At 47.6% G+C, this 21925-nt stretch overlaps 1 protein-coding gene across 3 annotated transcripts in view; it reads left to right on the top strand.

Moving 5' to 3' along the window:
• Prune1 (prune exopolyphosphatase 1) overlaps window positions 1-21925 on the top strand; it is a 33247-nt gene that overhangs the window by 7504 nt on the left and 3818 nt on the right. For 2 of the 3 annotated variants that reach the window (XM_052730182.1, XM_052730183.1), the window contains exons 2-7: window positions 5546-5638; window positions 8448-8650; window positions 10518-10702; window positions 12152-12310; window positions 14398-14492; window positions 20314-20472. In XM_052730182.1, the coding sequence (XP_052586142.1) occupies window positions 5546-5638; window positions 8448-8650; window positions 10518-10702; window positions 12152-12310; window positions 14398-14492; window positions 20314-20472 (894 nt within the window). Of the gene's footprint in view, window positions 1-5545; window positions 5639-8447; window positions 8651-10517; window positions 10703-12151; window positions 12311-14397; window positions 14493-20313; window positions 20473-21925 lie in introns of those variants that run through there. The other variant, XM_052730184.1, reaches the window with a different exon arrangement.

Raw genomic sequence — 21925 nt, 5'->3', positions numbered from 1 at the left:
AAACTCTTTCTACCATGTTGGTTCTAGGGACTGAACTCAGGTTGTCGTGGTTGGCAGCCTTTGCCCACGGACCATCTTGCCAGTCCTGCCCTCATTTTTATGTAGGAACCAGGACCCCATATCAAGTAAGAAGCAAGGTTAGATTCAGCCCTAGTCTGTGATTGTCCAAGTGGCGTTCTGCTGCTTCCAGAGACTGAATAGAGCACAGAGGGCCTCGCAGGGCATGCACACATAATGGTTTGGTGGGCACATAGTCCGGGCAGTCTTGGGTAACGGTGGGTAAGGTTGGGGGTGCAGGGCGGGAGCGTGCTGGCCAGGAACGGGAAAAGAAGAGGATAGACATCTTTTGTCAGCAGGGTCCAGGACCTGCCACAAGTGGCAGAGCGTTCCTTGCTGTCTGCTCCGGGCTTGGACCGACACCAGAGCTTGACACTTGTTCCTCCTCCTTCGCGGTGTGGCCTTGTGTGTCCCCGTCCCGTCGTCCCCGTCCCCCCCCCCCCCCCCCCCCGCCCCGCTTTTCTTTACCTTCCTCCCATGCTGGGGATCTGACTGGCCATGGTTCAGCTGCACTGTCACAGGAATTTGGAAAGGTTCTCTGATCGCTTCCTAGAACTCCTTACTCAGCCTGCCCCTTGTCTCTTACCCTTCCCTCCACGTGGGACACGTGGCCTTTCTGTCACGTTTACAACCCGCTTCCTGCTCTCTCTGAGCCACTTATCTCTAGGGTTTTCCTGTCGCTTTGGTCCACAGCCATCTGGGCAGTCCTTGGTGTCTAGGAGACAGAGGGACTTATCTAGTCTCAGAAGTCAAAGGAGATACTATGTCATATGGCTGGGATCTTGGGTATAGAATTTTCTTATTGCTTTGTAAAAGAATCTAGTGTTGCCGTGTGTGGTGGTCTACATATGGAATCCCAGCATTAGGAAGGCTGAGGCAGGATGGTTCTAAGTCTGAAACGAGACTCGATCTTAAAAAACAAAACATTACCAAAAAAAAAAAATTGAGGCTAGAGCGATGGCTCAGTGGTCATTAATACCAGCTGCTCCTCCAGAGGACCCTGGCTCCATTACCAGCACTCATTTGGTAGCTCACAGTGGTTTGTAACTGCGGGTCAAAGAGATACCACTCCCTCTTTGGTCTCTGTGGGCAATGCACACATGTGGTACACGTGCAAGCAAAATACCTAAACACACAAAATAAAAATAAATCTCCAAAATTATTTTTGTTTTGTTTTGTTTTGTTTTTTTGGAGACAGGGTTTCTCTGTGTAGTTTTGTTGCCTGTCCTGGATCTCGCACTGTAGCCCAGGCTGGCCTCAAACTCACAGAGATCCGCCTGCCTCTGCCTCTCAAGTGCTGGGATTAAAGGTGTGTGCCACTGGTGCCCAGCTTCTTTGGCTTTTTGAGGCAAGAATCTCACAGCACAGGCTGGCCTCAAACTTACAATGCAAGACTTCTGGCCTTCCTGTTGCCAGGGCACCGTCCATCAGCTCGTAGTTTGTTGGTCTGGAACAGGGTTTGCTGTGCAGCCCAGGCAGGCCTGTCACTGTGTGTCCAGGCTGGTCTCCAGTTGGTGATGCTCTGGCTTCAGCTTCCTTACTACTGGGATTACGGGTATAACCACCCCATCTGACGAGGGTCCATACTTGCAAGGGCCTTCACTTGCTAAGCCATTTCTCTGGCCCCAGGGTTTCATACTCTTGAAGTAGGCCTACAGAAATGAGCATGGGCAGATCTCCAGGGCAGACATCTTCTAGGGGCCCTTTGCCTAAAAGGCCTGACAAATAAGCTCCACTTTTTGTGTGTCTGGTGGTACAAATAAAAGGGGAAGAGAGTGGACTGAAAGAAGCAGCCTGTCTGTGGGATACAGCTTAGAGCTCAGTGCTAGAGCACTTGCCTAGCGCACATGAATTCCTAGGTTCAGTTTCCAGCACCACAGAACGGAAGCAGCAGCCTGTTTAGTAGCTGCATGTGAGGGTTGGAGAGAAGGTCCTGTGTGAAGAGCACCCGCTGCTCTTGCAGAGGACTTGGGTTTGGCTCCCAGCACCCACCTAGCGACTCACAATCATCTGTAACTCCAGTTGCAGAGGTTCCAATGCCCTCCTAAGGCCTCTGCAGGCACCAGGCACACACATGGCGCATGTATGTAATCAGGCAGAGCACCACACGTGTAACATCAATAAATCTTAAGAATAAAGTTGCCAGTGGCTGAGCACCCCCTGGAAGTCTAAACTTGTGGTAGAGGGAGAAGGATCGCATGTCTAGGAACGACTGTAGGTCTCCCCTGACTTTTCCCTAAAGTCGTATTACTTGAGAAGTGGCCCCTGCTATGTCTGTCTTAGTCTACCAAACCCTTTTCCTAGTTTTCTAAACTCTGCCTCACATATTCCCTGACAAGAGGCCACTGTGGCTTTGCTCTTTGCTGGTTCCTCCTGGAAACCGAGCGTCCTCGCCTGTGGTGGCTTATCAGCGTGGAGACAGTTTTTGATTGTTATGACTGCAGTGCTATCTGCGTCTACTGGGTAGAGGCCAGAGATCCTGTCACATGTTCTGTCCCGTCTGGACAGCCCCTACAGCAAAGGCCTAGCCAGCTAAAATAACAGCATTGAAATGAAGGAAGCTTGCGCGGATTGGGAGGCCTTGTCTGATTTCATTCGGGCCTGATGACCTGAATTTGATTCCTGGAATCCACATGGTGGGAGAGAGACCCTGCCCCCTCAAGTCATCCTCTGCTCTCCACGCACACACAGGACAGATGATGATGAGGGTGGTGTGGTGGTGGTGATATGTTTTTTAAGATGGGGTCTCACTGTGAGCCTTGGCTGTCCCCAAACTCACAGGCCTGCCTCTGCCTCCCAAGTGCTGAGATGAAAAGCATGTGCCACCATACCCAGGCCCCCTCCCTTTTAAAAGTAAGCTAGCTTAAGGACAGAAGGTATAGCTCAGTTGATAGAGTTCTTACCTAGCATGCACAGCCCAGGGTTCAGTCTCCAGCAATACATCTGCCAGGCATGATGTACATGCCTATAACCTCGGGGCTGGGAAGGTTGAAGGAGGAAGATCAAAATGTTGAGAACTGTTTGGATTATTTAGCAAACCCTACCTCAAGGGGAAGGGGTAGAGCTCAATAGAGTACTTTTCCAGTGTATGCAATTCCCTAGATGCAATACCCAGCACCCAAAAATCGTGATTATAATAATTATTTTCCTTTATAGACAGGGACTCAAATAGCCTGGGCTGGCCTGGAACTTAATATTTAACTGAGGCTGGACTTGAACTCCTGATTTGCCTGTCTCTACCTCCCAACTGCTGAGATTACAAGTATGATAACGCTTAAAGTATGTGCATGCCTCATTTGGTTGTTATGGAGACTAAATGATCAATTGCTAGGTGTAAAAGTATTAGAATAATGTATGGCACCCTCAAATGTTTAAATAAAGAAAAAACAAAACAAAGCCTATCTGCTATTATAAACACTGTCGTCTAAATGTGTTTGAAAATGCTGAGAGCTCAGGAGATAAACGGGAACAAGGTTAATGTCATCAGTTCTCTGTCCCTCTGCATTATCAGCTGCTGGACTTTTCAACGTTCTGTGCCAGACATGGTGGCATATACCTTTAATCCCAGCGCTGGGGGGCGGGGGACAGAGGCAGGTAGATATGAGTTCAAGGCCAGCTAGAGCTACATAGTGAGATCCCGTCTCAAAACAAAACAAAACACAAAAGTTCCTGGCTGAGGAGATGGCCTAGTCAGGGTCACTATTGCTGTGATGAAACACCATGACCAAAGCACCCTGGGGAGGAAAGGGTTTATTGGCTACACTTCCACTTCATTGTTCATCATTGAAGGAAGTCAGGACAGGAACTCAAACAGGGCAGGGACCTGGAGGCAGGAGCTGATGCAGAGGCCATGGAGGGGTGCTGCTTACTGGCTTGCTCCTCATGGCTTGCTCAGCCTGCTTTCTTTTTTTTTTGGTTTTTCGAGACAGGGTTTCTCTGTGTAGCTTTGTGCCTCTCCTGGAACTCACTTGGTAGCCCAGGCTGGCCTCGAACTCACAGAGATCCGCCTGGCTCTGCCTCCCGAGTGCTGGGATTAAAGGCGTGCGCCACCACCGCCCGGCCTCAGCCTGCTTTCTAATAGAACCCAGGACCATCAGCCCAGAGATGGCACCTATACTGAGCTGGGCCCTCCCATATCAATTACCAATTAAGAAAATGTCCTACAGGTCTGCCTGCAGCCTGATCTTATAGAGGCATTTTCTTTTTGTTTTTTGAGGCAGGGTTGCTCTGTGTAACAGCCCTGGCTGTCCTGGAACTTGCTCTGTAGCCCAGGCTGGCCTCTGCCAGAGATCCTCCTGCCTCTGCTTGCTGAGTTCTGGGATTAAAGGCATTTTCTTAATCGAGGCTCCCTCTTCTGCAGTGATTGTTGTTTCTGTCAAATTGACATAAAACTAGCCAGGACAATGGCTAACTGAATAAAATCAAGAAGATGTGAGGACAGAAGTTCAAATCCCCAGAGCCCATGTAAAGACAGATGCTACAACATGTATCTGTAATCTTAGTGCACCTACAGCAAAGCCAAATGGGTATTAGGAACAAGAATCTCTGGAAATGTGTGGACCTGCAGTCCTGAACAAGAGGCCCTCCCTCAAAAGAGGAGGGAGAGAGCTGACATCTAAGGTTGCCCTCTGACCTCTGCATGGCACTGTGGCTTGCTCAGACATGCACACATTTTCATACACACACAAATTCATTTAAATAAATGAGTGTTCAAGCCACGCCAATCTGGACTACAGAATCAGACTTCTAAAACCCAAACAAAGATCCAGAGAAGTTCCGGCAGCCGCCGCAGCAACACTTTCTTTGTGGGTTATGTGTATACTTTCTTAGGTGAGCATACAAAGTAACAAGTGTGGGCTGGCTAGGTAGCTCAGTGGGTGGAGGCGCTTGCCGCCAAGCCAGTAAGTTCAGTTCCCTGGACCACGTGGTATAGAGTTTGGAGACCAACTTTCAAGTGTTGGTTTTCACCTTGCACAGTGTGGATTCCAGGGGTCCAGCTCAGGTCCTCAGGCTTGGGTGATGGCAAATACCCTTATCCACTGAACCTCTTGCTGGCTGTGGATTGTATTTTCACCTTACATCCAAAGCCTCTGCTTGCTTTCGTAGCGTAGAAATGTAAAAGTTATTCTTTTGTTTTGAGAATAGAGGCAATAGACTAGGCCTGGTATCCTTGAGGGCATGGCATAACTGTCCATTTCCAGAACATTCTGTCTCTGATGACAGTGAGAGCCTGAAGAAGCATAAGCAATCGGGTCATTGTTTGGTGTTCTGAGAGTTAACACGCAGGGACGGGGTTAGTGGAGAGGAAAAGCACCTTTCTGCCAACTGGGTGTATATAACTGCTCACAGCCTAGCCGAGCCACTTTGCCGACCCCATCGGCGATATCGTGTCCTCGGAAGGTCGGTGAGAAGATGTACATGATGCCCCACTTGAGTGTGAGGTAACAGAAATACAGTGATGGTTTTATGACTTTCTCCTTCCCTCCAGGAGTCCAGGCCTCTGCATGTTGTGCTGGGAAATGAAGCCTGTGACTTAGACTCCATGGTGTCTGCTCTTGCCCTGGCTTTTTACCTAACAAAGGTGAGTACCAAGAAATAGCCCCTTGGGGCTGGAGAGATGGCTCAGAGGTTAAGAGCACCGACTGCTCTTCCAGAGGTCCTGAGTTCAATTCCCAGCAACCACATGGTGGCTCACAACCATCTGTAATGAGATCTGGTGCCCTCTTCTGGCCTGCAGGCATACATGCAGACAGAACACTGTATACATAATAAATAAATAAATCTTTAAAAAAAAAAAAAAAGAAATAGCCCCTTAGAGTGAAAAGATTTGGATTCAAGACCCAGCTCTGCCACTTAATAATATTTAGCATTAGTGCTGGGCAGTGGTAATGCATACCTTTAATCCCAATGCTCAGGAGGCACAGGTAGGTGGATCTGTGAGTTTGAGGTCAGCCTGGTCTACAGAGAGAGTTCCAGGACAGCCAGGGCTGATACACAGAGAAACCCTGTCTCAAAAAAACCAAAAACAAACAAAAAATTTTAGCATTGGCTAAATTGAAGTTAAGTCTCAGCTAGGTGTTACAACACGTATCTGTAAGGCCCTGGAAGCAGGAGGCAAGAGGGTAAGGTTTAGCCTGTCTCATAAGAATCAAACAAACCAAAAAAAAAAAAAAGGGCTGGAGAGGTAGCTCAGAGGACCAGAGTTCAGTTCTTCAGCACCTGTCCGGTAGTTCACACCCATTTAGAGTTCCAGTGCCAGGGGATCCAGTGCCCTCTTGTGACCTTCACGGGCACCAAGCACACATGTGGCGCACATACAACACACAGGCCAAATACTCAAATGTGAAATAAAATGAATAAATCAATAAAAAAGAAAATAAAGTTGGAGAATAGTGGGGATAGCTCAGTCAATAAAGGCCTTGGTGTGCAAGCATGAAGACCCAAGTCTGAGCCCCAGAACCCACACAGAAAAAGTCGGGCACGGTGGCACTCCCTTCTCATTCCAGCACTAGTGGGGCAGACGGGCAAATCCCCAGGACTCGGTGACCAGCCACTTAGCCTACCTGCTGAGTTTCAGGCAATTGTCACCCTGTCTCAGCATGGGGTGGGGGGGGTGTGCTGGTGCCTTAGGAATGACACCTGAGGTTGTCCCCTGACCTCCACACATGCTTATGCAGGTGCACACGCACCTACACCTGTGCGTAACAGAAGTAAAGATCCCTTTGTTGAGTGCTGTGTTACTGTCTAGAGTGTATACGTGTGTTTTGAGGAATGTCTTTCTCTTGCTATGAAGAGACACTATGGCAACTCTTATAAAAGAAAGCATTTAATTGGAGCCTGCTTACAGTTTCAGATGTTTAGTCCATTTTCATCATGGCAAGGAGCACGGCAGCATGCAGATTGACATGGTGCTGGAGAGGAGCTAGGAGGTCTACATCGCCGGCGGCGGTGGTGGCGCACGCCTTTAATCCCAGCACTAGGGAGGCAGAGGCAGGTGGATCTCTGTGAGTTCAAGGCCAGCCTGGTCTACAGAGTGAGATCCAGGAAAAGGCGAAAAGCTACACAGAGAAACTTTGTCTCAAAAAAACAAAACAACAACAACAAAAGACTTCTACATTTAGATCCACAGGCAGCAAGAAGAGAGAGCCACTGGGCCTGCCTTGGGCCCTTGAAACCTCAAAGCCCAATGACACACTTCCTTCAACAAGGCCACACCTCCTAATCCCTCCCAAGTAGTACCACTCCCTGATGACCAAGTATTCAAACATATAAGCCCATGGGGGAATAACTCATTCAAACCACACCAAGGGTTTGTAAAACCATAAAGTTACATTTAAATAGCTTATTATTGAGTTCCGTATGGATACCAATGATCTGGTAGTTGTCTTCCCAGATTATCTTTCTTCCTTTTTTTTTCCCCCCCGAGACAGGCTTTCATTTATTTCACATTGACCTGGAACTCACTAGGTAGCTGAGGGTGACATTGAATTTTTTTGTTTGTTTTGTTTTATTTTATTGAGACAGGGTTTCTCTCTGTGTGTAACTGCCTGGCTGGCCTGGAAATCGCTTTGTAGACCATGCTGGCCTGGAACTCAGAAATCCACCTGCCTCTGCCAACCAAGTGCTGGGATTTAAGGCACTCACCTCCACCTCCTGGGTGCTGGGATTACAGGCATAGACCACCATCCTGTTTGTGCAGTGTTGGGAATTCCTAGGCCTCTTGCATGCCAAGTGAGTATGATACCAACTAAACTACATCCCTGCCAATCCAGGTCAATTAAAAAATTATTCTTATTTTATATGTATGGGTGTTTTGCCTGCATGTATGTCTGTGCACTGTGCGTATGCCGGGTGCCCTCAGAGTCCAGAAGAGGGCATCAGATCCCCTGTAACCAGAGACATAGATAGTTGTGAGCTGCCATGAGGGTACTGGGAATAGAACCTGTGTCCTCTAGAAGAGCAGCCAGTCTCTTAACTGCTGAGCCATCTCTCTGGCCCCATCCTAGGTTAGCTTTTAAGGGCTGATAATCTCTTTCCTGTATCATGAAGTCTATACCCAGGTCTTTCCCATAAGACAACTTGTTGATTTCCATGTTATTGCTAAGAAGGAGGACAAGGGCCATCCTCTCAGAACAGTCGTAGACTATGTGCTTCCACGGTCAAGGCTCTGGGTTTGATTCCCCAGTTTGAAAAGCAAGTTATCCTTTTATCTTTATAGATTTGGTAATTGGTAGTAAGAAGGTGAGGTAATTCAACCCCAGATCATGTTGCCTTAGGGTTTTTTTTTTTTTTTTACATATGTGCAGGGAGTAAACCCAAAGCCCAATCTTGTTACTTTTCCTTGCTGTTTCCAAAACCTTAGGATGCCTTCTTTTCACTTCCTTTACTAGACGGCGGAAGCAGGAGAAATCTTTATACCAGTTTTAAACATAAATCGTTCTGAGCTTCCTCTACGAGGGGACAATGTCTTCTTCCTCCAGAAGGTTCAGATTCCAGAGGCTGCGCTGATTTTCCGGGATGAGATCGACCTCCCCACATTGCACCAGGCTGGCCAGCTCACCCTCACCCTTGTTGACCATCACGTCTTACCCAAGTACGTAGATGGAGATTAAGTCAATGAAGTGGCTGCTCATCCTGCGCTGTTAGACTCTGACAAATGACACAGAAAGACGGAAGAAGGATCTGCCTTCTGGAGTCACAGAGTCTAATTTTTTGTTGTTGGTTTTTATTTCTTTGCTTGGTTTGCTTGTTTGTGTGAGATGGGGTCTCCCTGTGCAGCATTAGCTGGCCTGGAAATCACTATGTATTCCAGGCTGGCCTCAAACTCAGAAATCCATCTGCCTCAGAAGCTAGCTATAATTGATGGGTCATATCCAATATGAAAAACCTATTAAAAATAGTGCCATTTCTCTAGTGATGTTTATGATATAAAGAAATAAAAATATATAGTGAGTTCAAACTAAATAATCATTCAAAATAACTTAAATCTGCCTCCCATGTCAAAACTTTTTGGTGTTTTGAAACACAAGAATAATATGTTCTAGTAGACTCTATAAATATCTCAGTCATGTCTGTTCAACAAATGTGTACATCTATAATAATTCCACTTCTAATTTAGGACTAGAAAAAGCTGCCAGAAAGCAACATGAGTATGAGATTTGCCTAAGTGTGTCTGGCTCCTACTATTCTTAAAAATGTCTATTTTCTCCTTGAACACACTGTGGTTATAGCAAGAAATGATGGGTAGGTACCTCAGGGCATCCGTGAATTGACTCATGAAAACCTTTTTCTGAAGTGGGTGAAGGTGACAGTGTTCATGCCTCTTTCAGTCAGGAAGAGAGCAGTAAGCACACAGATCATCGTAGTGGGTGCTGGAGGCAAGTGATAACTGTCACTCCAGAGGATGGTGGGACTTGACAGAATAGACATGGACGTAACTCATCATACTGGAGGGAAACTGAGGACGTCAAGATTCTGTAGAGGAGCTGACTTGAGCCTGGTCTACAAAGAGAATTTGGTGTTTGTCCTCTACAGGGGTGGGAAAGTGGCTGAAAGAGCCTTTCAGGCCGAGGGGGAAGTAATGGAAGCGAAAAGCCAGGCAGGCATGAAATTGCACACTGAGCTGGGGGTCTGGGACTTGTTTTGCCCAGCTGAGCATGAACTATGTGGGAAAGGTAAGCCATGAATTGATGAGACTGGGGGAGGGCCAGACCATGGAGGCCTTGTAGGGCCTTCTAAGGAGATTGGACTTTTTAGTTTAGGTAGCAGAAAACTTAATTATATTTATTCAGGTCCGAACAGAGTAAAATTTTTTGTTTTTGTTTTTCAAGTGATCATTCAGGAAGCGTTTGAAGGTTTTAATGAGCCTTTAGTTGAAAAGTAGATGACTGGTGAGGAGACTTGAAACAGTCTAGACAGAGGATACTGAGGGCGTAGCACAGGCCTGGAAAGGAAGGCGTGGGTTAAAGCCCTAACCTGGTGACCTACACGGTGTTTAATTGTCAAAAGAACAAGGTTCTGTTGAGTGTCAGAGTTCATTTGGACTGGCAACCCGGACAGTAACTTCAAACACTTCACAGAGTTCATTTCGTGCCATTTAAAATGCCATTTCAGATACCACATTGAAGAGAGTAGAGCAGTTAAGTAAGGCCCAGGCTGCCGGGCGGTGGTGGCGCACGCCTTTAATCCCAGCACTCGGGAGGCAGAGCCAGGCGGATCTCTGTGAGTTTGAGGCCAGCCTGGACTACCAAGTGAGTCCCAGGAAAGGCGCAAAGCTACACAGAGAAACCCTGTCTCGAAAAACCAAAAAAAAAAAAAAAGTAAGGCCCAGGCAAAGGTGACCTCTGTGTATTTGCCTGAGACACCCATACTTTTCTTTATGGTGGAGATTGGTTCTGGCAGCTGGAGTGCTGATGTACTTTGCTTTCTTTCTGTTTTCTGTGATCCACCGCCCTCCCCAGAAGTGACGCAGCTCTGGAGGAGGCTGTAGTGGAGGTGCTGGACCATCGACCAATTGAGCAGAAACACTGCCCTCCCTGTCATGTGTCAGTTGAGCTGGTGGGGTCCTGTGCTACCTTGGTGGCCGAGAGAATCCTGCAGGGGGCACCAGAGATCTTGGACAGACAAACTGCCTCCCTACTGCATGGTAAGGGATCAGTTTTGGGTTAGGACCTGAACGGTTCTTTGCTCCCATCCTGAAAGGGGGCAGAAAGTCTAGCCGCTTGCGGCCTTACTTGTAACTATGTGCTCTTAAAGCCGTCGGCTCATCCGGAGGGCAAGGGTTCTTCCGCAGTGCGTGGGCATCGTTTCACTCCTGGGGATTTGTGTTGGAGAAAGTGGGAAGGAGGCCCAGGGCAACTGACCTGGGCGGTTCCCGTCTGCAGCTCTGTGTCATGGAAGGACCCAGCAAAGACACAGGAAGCAGACTGTGCTCTCAGTTCCACAGGAAACGGCTACCTCTGAGCAGTTCTCTGCCCCTTTCCATGGGGTGTGCACGTGCCGAGGCTAGTTAGATTAGACAGGCAGTCTCTTCCAACAGGAAGATCCCCTGACGGAAGACAAAATCCAAACACAGAGGGAGGAGGGCACAAAGCCTCAGCTGTAGCCAAAAAGCTATTGAAATCCGTAGCTACTGAGAGAGGGGAATCCGTTTTCTTCAGTGGAGTGACACTAGGTATATCCAACACACTCTGGGGCAGGCTCCATCCTTAGAAGTACTTGGCCAACAAAAACCATTCTCCATGGGTTGGTGTTTGCTTGTTTGTTTGTTTGTGTCTTTTTTTAAAAAGTTTAAAAATTTTTATGTGGGTGTATGTTTTGCCTGATACCCTCAGACGCCAGAAGAGGGTGTCAGAATTGTGAACTGCCATGTTGGTACTAGGAATTGAACTTGGGTCCTTTGGAAGAGCAGCCAGGGCTCTTAACCTGAGCCCTCTCTCCAGCTCCTACCTGCTTGTTTGAGAGAAAGAACATGCTGTTGGGTGGGTAGGGAGGTGGAGGTGGAGCTGGGAGAGGGGGGAAGAACATGAAATTTTCAAAGAATAAGTAAAAATGTACAAAAAAAAAGATTCTGTGATGGAATTTGGCTTGCTGAGGAGCTGGATTCCTTCTGAGGTTGTGAAATCCATAAGGCCTAGGATGCACAGGCTTCTTTTTAGTTTACTTATTTACTTTTATATGTTTGGGTGTTTTGTGTGTCTGTATGTCTGCACGGTGTACATGCCTGGTACTTAAGGAGGCGAGAAGAGAGCCTCAGATCTCCTGAGACTGGAGTGTCCGTTGTAAACTGCCGTGTTGGTTCTGGGACTCAAACCCGGGTCCTCTGCAGGAGCAGCCAGTGCTCTTTCTTAACTGCTCAGCCGTTTCTCCACCCTGTGTTCAGGCTGCTTCTCCATCTTCCCGTGCTCTTCATTGCATTTTACTTTGGGAGGTCTCACTTAGGACACGGTCAGTCCAAGTGTATGGTTTTGTCCTCATGGGCTGGCCCGGATACACTCTCTGAGTTGTGTCCATCGGGTTTGGAATTATGTGTATGCTAGTGGGTGTGAGTGGAGGGTTCACTCAAAGGACTCCTGTTCTTCCTGTCCCTTCGTAGGTACCATCATCCTGGACTGTGTCAACATGGATGCCAAAATTGGAAAGGCAACCCCAAAGGACAGCCAATATGTAGAAAAGCTGGAGGCTCTCTTCCCAGATCTTCCCCAGAGAAAGGACATCTTTGATTCTCTGCAAAAGGCAAAGTTTGATGTCTCAGGTGCGATGGATTTTCCGCATGAGAAAGACAGTGGGCAGGCTTTGCACATTGTCTCTGGAAAGCCGTCAGGACGATTTCAGAACATTAAAATGGTTTACTCTTATACCACAGAGAAACGAGTGGCTTATGTGTCTGCTTGTGAACGATCAGTCAGTCGTCCTGAGTCTGGAAGAGGGTGAAAAGGGCTGGGGGTAGGAGCCTGTGCTATAATCCCAGCACTGGCGAAGCCCAGGCGGGAAGATAGGAAGTTCAGGGCAGCCTGAGCTATCGAGTGAGTTGAAGGACAGCTTGATCTATATGAGGAGACCCTATCTCCAAAGTGAAAGCTACACAGAGAAATGCTGTCTCAAAAAACCAAATAAAAAAAGGATTAAAAAAGCTAAGACTAAACCGGGCGGTGGTGGCGCACGCCTTTAATCCCAGCACTTGGGAGGCAGAGGCAGGCGGATCTCTGTGAGTTCAAGGCCAGCCTGGGCTACAGAGCGAGGTCCAGGAAAGGCGCAAAGCTACACAGAGAAACCCTGTCTCGAAAAACCAAAAAAAAAAAAAAAAAAGCTAAGACTACCCAGGAGGTGGTGGCACACACCTTTAATCCCAGCACTCGGGAGGCAGAGGCAGGTGGATCTCTGAGTTCGAGGCCAGCCTGGGCTACAGAGTGAGTTCCAGGACAGCCAGGGCTACACACAGAGAAACCCTGTCTTGGAAAACAAAACAAACAATCCAAGACTACCTGCACAGCACAAATTGGGCTTGCTGGATATAAAAAGAAAAGATCTGGAGGTGGGTGGGCAGCAAGGCGGGCGGGTCTGAGACTGTTGGGGAGGGTGGATATGATCAACACTGTATGAAATTCTCAAAGAATAAAACATCGTAACGAGTCCCAGTGCCACCTGAGAATGTAGGACACAATAACATGTACGGGGTGGGGGTGGGGGGAGTTAGTTATCCGAATTTAGGACATAATAACACATACAGGGTGTGGCAAGCTATCAGAACAGGAGCTGTGTTATTGGAGGAGGAATGAGTAATTCAGTGTCTGTTCAAAGGACAAGGAGAACCAAAAACTTCCATAATCTTCTACCTGTTGATATACAAAAAGCAAAAGAAGGAAATAGCAATGCTACATGTACTTTTAAAAAGTAAAGAGAGGGTTGGAGAGATGGCTCAGAGGTTAAGAGCACCGACTGCTCTTCCAGAGGTCCTGAGTTCAATTCCCAGCACCCACATGGTGGCTGACAACCATCTGTAATGAGATCTGGCGCCCTCTTCCGTATACATAATAAATAAATAAATCTTTAAAAAAAAAGTAAAGAGAATATAGAGAGGAAGAAAACCTCAGAGCCGAGGATGTAGCTGAAGAGCAGACACTTGCCCAGCATGTACAAGGCCCCAGGTGTGATCCCGGGCAAAACTCGTAAATAAATAAAGAACGACAGGGTGAGAGGAGGCTGGGGCAGAGTCGGAGCCTCTGTGCTGTTGGCTCTGGGTTGTCGTTTGCTTGTGTTTGAGTGGCGTGTTTGTTTTAATGAGGCAGTCTCACGATGTAACTAGCTAACCTGGAATTCATGATGTAGACCCGGCTGCTCTCAAACTCATCCCTGCCTCTTCCTCCAGAGCCCTGGGACTACAGGTGTGCACCACCACACCCAATAAACCCCCTTTCTAAAGTCCCATTCAACTCTTGTGACCTGATTATTATCATCATTTTATTTAATTTTTTTATTTCATGTGGATGTGTGTTTTGCCTGCATGTATGTCTGTGCACTATGTGTATGTCTGGTGCCCACAGAAGACAGAAGAAGGTGTCAGCTCCCCTGAAACTGGAGTTGCACACAGTTGTGAGCTGCCACGTGGGTGCTGGGAATTGAACCCTGGCCCTCTGGAAGAGCAGCCAGTGCTCTTAACTGCTGAGCCATCTGTCCAATCCGTGACCTGATTATCTAAGTAATCCTCTATATAATTACATCTTCACTTACTGCTCCTGTTCATTGCCCCTAGGAGGAACCACTTCCCACTCTCCTTGTCTTCGCCGTTGTGGTGTTAGGCCAAGTCCCCTGTGTGACTCTAGTCTCCCTTCTGTTTTCTAGGCCTGACCACTGAGCAGATGCTCAGAAAGGACCAGAAGACCATCTACCGACAAGGCACCAAGGTGGCCATCAGTGCCGTCTACATGGATCTGGAGGTAGGAGCAAACTGCCGGCGTGAATGGGAAGGGAGCGTCTCTTCTCACACGGGAGACTTGCCCTTGACCCCCCTCTCACTCTAGAACACCGTGGTGCCTCTCCGCTTGTCTCCACCTCCCCTGGAGTTCTCTGCAGTCCGCCACCCCTCACTGCGCTGCCGTGATAGGCCGACTGCTCGTTCCTCTGCATCCCTGCAGCTCTGCACAACCCACTCTTCGTAATCAGTGATTCTGTGTATGTGTGATTTTTTTAAAGAAATTTTTTTATTCATTTTACATACCAACCACAGATCCCCTTTCATCCCTCCTCCCACTCCCCCCCAGCCTACCCCCCATCCCCTCCTCCAAAAGGGTAGGAGCTCCCACTGTGATTTTTTTTTTTTTTTTTTTTTTTGGTTTTTTGAGACAGGGTTTCTCTGTGTAGTTTTGGAGCCTTTCCTGGATCTCGCTCTGTAGACCAGGCTGGCCTCGAACTCACAGGGATCTGCCTGGCTCTGCCTCCCGAGTGCTGGGATTAAAGGCATGTGCCACCACCGCCTGGCCATTGTGATTTTTTTTTTTTTAATATTTTTTGACAGGGATCGAGAGTTGGCTCAGTGGTTAAGAGCCTCTTTTTGTTCTTACAGAGCACCTGGGTTCAGTTCTCAGCACTCACATAGTGGTTTACAATGATCTGTAACTTTAGCTCCAGGGTTTCTAACTCTCTCTTTGGACCTCTGTGGGCCCCAGGCACACACATGGTGCACGTATATACATGCGGGCAAAGCACTCATACACATAAAATAAAATAAAACTTAAATATATGTAAATATATATCCTAGCCATTAACAGCTGAGCCATCTCTCCAGCCCTTTCAAAATATTTTTGAAATTACATTTACGGGGCTGGAGAGATGGCTCAGAGGATAGGAGCACTGGCTGTTTTTCCAGAGGTCCTGAGTTCAATTCCCAGCAACCACATGGTGGCTCACAATCATCTGTAATGAGATCTGGCGCCCTCTTGTGGCCTGCAGGAATACTGCAGGCAAAGCACTGTATCTATAATAAATAAATAAATGTTAACAAAAAAGAAATTACATTAAAAAAAATTACATTTATGTCAGGCACAGTGGCACATGCCTTTAATCTCTGCGCTCTGGAGTCCCAGAGGTAGGCAGATCTCTGAGTTCCAGTCCAGGTGAGGCTACATAGTGAGACCCTTTCTCCAAACAAAACAATTTTCTAAGAAGTCACCATACTGATTTCCAAAGTGGCTGTACAAGTTTGCACTCCCACTGAGCAAGGGGGTTCAAGATCGTGATGGGGAAATCTACAGAGACAACTGAACCAAGCTCGTGGGAACTCACAAACTCTAGACCCACAGCTGTGGAGCCTGAATGGGACCAAACTAGGCCTTCTGCGTACAGGAGACAGTTGTGTAGCGTGGTCTGTTTGAGGGGCCCCTGGCAGTGGGATCAGGATCTCTCTTTGGAGTCCATTCCCTATGCTGGGACACCTTGCTCAGCCTTGATGCAGGGGGAGGAGCTTGGACCTGCTTCAACTTAATGTGCCAGGCTCTGCTGACTCCCCATGGAAGGCCTTACCCTTTTGGAGGAGGGGATGGGGCTGGGTTGGGGAGGAGGCGGGGGGGGGGGGGGGGGGGGGTGGAAGCAGGAGAAGAGGTGAGAGGGGGAACTGTGGTTGATATGTAAAATGAATAAAAGATTTAAAAACAAGTATTTATTGGTGTTTGTGAGAGTGTGTGCCGTGCAGCACACTTAGAAAGGCCAGAGGGCATCATGCAATAGCCAGTTCTCTGCCTCTACTATGTAGATGCCAGGGATTGAACTCAGGTTGGCAGCCTTGGCAGCAAATGCCTGTTGTTGGTTGGTCTTTGGTCTTTTTTGGGGGGGGCGCCACCCAGTTCCCAAATAAATCATACATGGAGGCTTATAATTAATTATGAATGCCCAGCCTTATCATGGCTTAGTTTCTTGTCAGCTTTTCTTAACTTAAATTATCCCATCTGCCTTTTGCTTCTGGGCTTTTCCCGTTCTCTTACTTCTGTAAATCTTGCTCCGTTGCTGGTTGTATAGCTGGGTGGCTGGCTCCTGATGTCCTCCTCCTTCTCTGGCTCCCCCTTTTCAATCCCTCTTCCCAGATTTCTCCTCCTGTTTATTCTCTCTGCCTGCCAGCCCCACCTAGCCTTTCTCCTGCCTTGCTATTGGCCATTCAGCTCTTTATTAGACCATCAGGTGTTTTAGACAGGCAAAGTAACACAGCTTCACAGAGTTAAACAAATGTAACATAAACAAAAGTAACACGCCTTAAAATAATCTTCTCCAGCCGGGCGGTGGTGGTGCACGCCTTTAATCCCAGCACTCGGGAGGCAGAGCCAGGCGGATCTCTGTGAGTTCGAGGCCAGCCTGGGCTACCAAGTGAGTCCCAGGAAAGGCGCAAAGCTACACAGAGAAACCCTGTCTTGAAAAACCAAAAAAAAAAAAATAATAATAATCTTCTTCTACAAGTGCCTGTACCCACCGAGCCATCTCCTTGACCTTGTTTGTGTGGTTTCAAGACAGGCTGGCCTGGATCTCATTGTGTAGCCCAGACTGGTCTTGAATTCAAAGCAGGCTTCCTGCTCCTGCTTCTAAGAGCTAGGGTTACAATCTTGAGCTACCATGTCTGGCTGTAGAATGGTCCTTAGCAGCTAAGAGCGATCACTGCTCTTATAAAAGACCAAAATTCAGTTCGCAGCACCCATGTCAAGCACTTTATAACTACTTATAATTCCACTTCTAGGGACTCCTATGCTGTCTGGCCTCTGGAAGTATTTGCACTCATATAGACACATTTACATACACATAAAAATTTTTTAAATCTTAGAATGTATGTATATATATTTAGTCTAAGAATATATATCTCATGCTAGGTGTTTTGGCTAGAATCCTTTGAGAGACAGGAACCCCAGTTGACAAAACATCCCCATAAGATCAGGCTGTAGGCAAGCCCATATGGTATTTTCTTAATTAGTGATCAATGTGGGATTGATTGGTCGGTCCTGGGTTCTATAGAAAGCAGGCTGACCAAGCCACGTGGAGCTCGTCAGCAAGCAGCACCCGTCCGCGGCCTCTGCGTCAGCTCCTGGCTCCAGGTTCCTGCCCTGTGTGAGCTCCTGTCCTGACTTCTTCAATGATGGACTGTGATGTGAACATAATAAACTCTTTCTTCGAGTTGCTTTTGGTCATGGTGTTTCAGCACAGCGATAGCAGCCCTGAACTGGACACCAGGAATGCTGGCAAGTGCTTTTAATTCCAGTGCTTGGGAAACAGGCTGGTGGTTCTCTGAGAGTTCGAGGCCAGCCAGGGTCACACAGTGAGACTCTACCTTTTCCCCCCTCTTAGGTTTTTCAAAACAGGGTTTCTTTCTTTCTTCTCTCTCTCTCTCTCTCTCTCTCTCTCTCTCTCTCTCTCTCTCTCTGTTTTTTTGAGACAGTGTTTCTCTGTGTAACAGCCCTGGCTGTCCTGAAACTTGCTTTGTAGATCAGACTGGCCTCAGATTCATAGTGATCCTCCTGCCTCTGCCTCCCAAATGCTGGGATTAAAGGTGAGCGCCACCACCGCCCTGTGTGAGACCCTATCTTAAATAAGTAAATAGATAAAATAATAAACGAGATCACATCCAATCACTCCTCGCTTTACTCTTTCTCATTGTGTTTCTTAGACAACCTAAAGGCTCCCTGTGCCTTTATCTGACCTCTGTTCTTTACTCTGGCCTCATCTCATTCCAACCCTGATGCTTCTGGTCTCCAAGGGCATCAGCATCACGTACACATACACATCTGTACTTAAAAATCAGAAATCAGCCGGGCGGTGGTGGCGCACGCCTTTAATCCCAGCACTCGGGAGGCAGAGCCAGGCGGATCTCTGTGAGTTCGAGGCCAGCCTGGGCTACCAAGTGAGTTCCAGGAAAGGCGCAAAGCTACACAGAGAAACCCTGTCTCGAAAAACCAAAAAAAAAAAAAAAAAAAAAAAAAAAAAATCAGAAATCTTTGAAAACAACCACAGTCAAGGGCTGGAGAGATGCTCGGTGGTTAAGAGAACTTGGTTCTGTTGTAGAGGACCTGAGTTTGGTTCCCAGCATGCACATGTGCTCACAACCATCTGTAATTCCATGGCATCAGATGTTCTCTTCTGACCTCTGTGGACACCACCATACACACACATAGTGTGAGTGCATACACCCCGGCTAAACACATAGGATAAATAAATCTAAACAAACAAGCACACAGTTCCTAGCACACAGTTGTCTCATGAGTTGTTTGTTTGTTTTTCAGTGCTGAGGCCTTGCTGGGCAAATGCTCTACCACTGAAACTTGATCAACCTTCCATGCCCCCCATTCAGTTATTTCAGTTATGAGATCCCATGTGGGATCACACCCACAGTTTTTTGTTTTTTTTGTTTTGTTTTGTTTTGGTTTTTCGAGACAGGGTTTCTCTGTGTAGCTTTGCGCCTTTCCTAGAACTCACTTGGTAGCCCAGGCTGGCCTCAAACTCACAGAGATCCGCCTGGCTCTGCCTCCCGAGTGCTGGGATTAAAGGCGTGCGCCTCCACCGCCCGGCTCACACCCACAGTTTAAGAAACCATGGTGTATAGCCTAATGTGGAAAACAAACATGACCGCATGGAAGGGTTGCCATGTATCCTAACCACTGTACAAATTGACACCTTAGAATGGCCAAGGATAGGGGGCTGCAGAGATGGCTCAGCAGACATCAGGCTCAGTCACCATCACGAAGACCCCAGTTCAGATCCCCAGAACACACAAAAGCTGGGCGTGGGCACCTGCAACCCTAGTGTTGTGAGGGGAGGAGACAGGATCACTGGGGGCTTGGCTGGCCACCAGCCTAGCTCCAGCTTCAGTAAGAGACGGGAATAAGGTAAAAGTGATAGAGCAGGACACCTGATGTCCTCCTCATTCTCTGCACACTCACGTAGGCACGCATGCATGCATGCATACACACATTCATATATCACACATACACACTAGAAGAAAGGCCAAGGATAGAGAAAAGCCCTGACTTGAAATAAATAATGGTATTATATATTACAGAAAATGCTGCATGAAAACTATTTGGGTAATAGATTAGCAAAGAGAGAGCCGAGGATGGATTGCCATCAGAAGGGAACCTAGAGCAGGACCCTGGAGGCAGGAACTGAAGCAACCCTTACGAACACCCTTACAAACACTGCCCACTGGCTTGGTCTTCATGGCTCGCTCTGCCAGCTTTCTTCGACAACCCAGGACCACCTCCCCAGGGGTGGCACTGCCCACAGTGAGCTGGGCCCTCCCACATCAATCACTAATCAGAAAATGCCCTCCAGGCTTCCCTACAGGCCAGTCTTAGGGAGGCATTGTCCCTGTTGAGATTTTGTCTTCCCGGACGACCCAAACCTGTTTCAAGTTTGCAAAAAAATCTGACGCGCACATCTGGCCACTGTCCATGTTTCCATTCTCTGTTATCTTCATGTTTAATCCTTAAAACAACTGTCTGGGAAATGCTGTCTTCTTACTTTATTGAGGAAACTTAGGCCCAGGAGGTTAATATCGCTTCTTGGTCTTATTCCTAAGAGGCAATGTAGTAGAGCTAGTTTTTAAAACAGTTCTGCCACAGTCAGAAGCCGATATCCTCCCCATTCTATCCCAGTCTCCAGCGTAAATACTGCATACCATTTTAGCGGTGCACAGATTGTGTGCTCCATGCACAGAAAACCTTCCAAGGATTTGTTAGTAAGAATATGGTCTAGCTGTAAGCTTCCATTACTCTCTTTCTTCCTTTCTAGGTCTTTCTGCAGCGGCTGGACGTCCTGGAAGATCTCAGTGCTTTCTGCCATGATCATACCTACGATGCCCTGGTTGCCATGACTATCTTTTTCAACACTCAAAATGAGCCAGTACGCCAGTTAGCTGTTTTCTGTCCCCACTCGGCACTTCGAATGACAGTGAGTCTCCTCCTCGTCAATCTGAGGGTCAATGGCCCAAGTGTGCCTTTGTGTTCTATATTCCTGTGCCGCAAGACCTTACCTCGAGTTGTATTTTTTTTAATTATTTATTTATTATGTATACAGTGCACATATCCCTGCAGGCCAGAAGAGGGCACCAGATCTCATTACAGATGGTTGTGAGCCACCATATGGTTGCTGGGAATTGAACTCAGGACCTTTGGAAGAGCAAGCAGTGTTCTTAACCTCTGAGCCATCTCTCCAGCCCCCTCGAGTTGTATTTTTATACAGAATGGGTTCTGTGTGTGTGTGTGTGTTAAATTTTTATTCACTATTATGTGTTTATGTGTCCATGTGAGTTTGTGCACATGTGTGTGGATGCCCATGGAGGCCAGAAGAGGTTTTTAGATTACTTGGAGCTAGAGTGACCTAGCCACCCAACATGGATGCTGGAATCCAACTGTCCTCATGATTGAGCAAGTGCAATCTCTCCAGCTCCCAATATATCTAGTGTGTGTGCCCACGTGGAGGTCAGAGGACAGCCTGTAGGTAGGTCCTGGGGACCAAGCTCAGGTCAGCCTGGGCAGCAAGTACCTTCTTCTGTTGGCCCTAATTTTGTTTTTGAGACAGGACCTCACACTGTAGCCCAGGCTGCCCTTGAACTCACAGCAGTCTTCCTGCCTCAACCTCCTCAGTGCTGGATGGGAACCCTCAGCCCAGCTATCCAGAATCTCATAGACTCGGACCCAGGTCCCTTGCCTGTGTTTAGCCACTCGCTCTAAAGAGGGAGTAGCCTTAGTCATACAGATACTGAGAAAAACGTTAAAGATTAGACAGCAATTCTGTTTACAGGGAGCTTGAAGGAGACCTTGGTTGGGAGGAAATGTCAACCTGGAGTTAGAATTTGCTCTTACTGGGCATGCTGACCCAGGCCTGTATTCCCGGAATTTAGGGACTGCAGCCCAGTGCTACTCAGTAACAGTGAAACTATTCCACAGACCTAAGTGCTAAGGCCAGGTGTGGCTGCACACCCCTCTACTCCCAGCTGTAAGAATCAGGCAGGAGGATAGCCCATGAGTTTGAGGCTAGCCAGGTCTATGAAGTATGAGACCCTATCTCCAAATAAAACATTCAGAGAGTGGCTGAGAATTTAGCTCAGTGATAGAGTGCTCCCCTAGCCAAAGCCCTGGGTTTGATCCTCAATACCACCAACTCCCTCCCCCCAGAAAACTCCAAAACAAACAACCACCACAACAGCAAAACCTAAAAGAAGATGAGTCCTTTCTCTCCATTCTCTTAACAGTTCATGAACAAAAGAGAAGCCTGGGGGTGGGGCACCTCCCTAGCATGTGTGAGGTCTCAGATTCAATCCTCAGCACTACAAAAAGTGAGAGAAAAGGGGGCCCCACCCCACCCCTACACACACACACAGTAGGAACCTTTTCTGCTGTGC

This window comes from Peromyscus californicus, unplaced genomic scaffold (genome assembly GCF_007827085.1).
Source record: "Peromyscus californicus insignis strain IS unplaced genomic scaffold, ASM782708v3 Scaffold_9__1_contigs__length_137607984, whole genome shotgun sequence".
In the NCBI taxonomy this organism is placed as follows: domain Eukaryota; kingdom Metazoa; phylum Chordata; class Mammalia; order Rodentia; family Cricetidae; genus Peromyscus; species Peromyscus californicus.
Note: the sequence above shows the minus strand (reverse complement) of the source record. Positions and strands in the feature narration are given on the sequence as shown.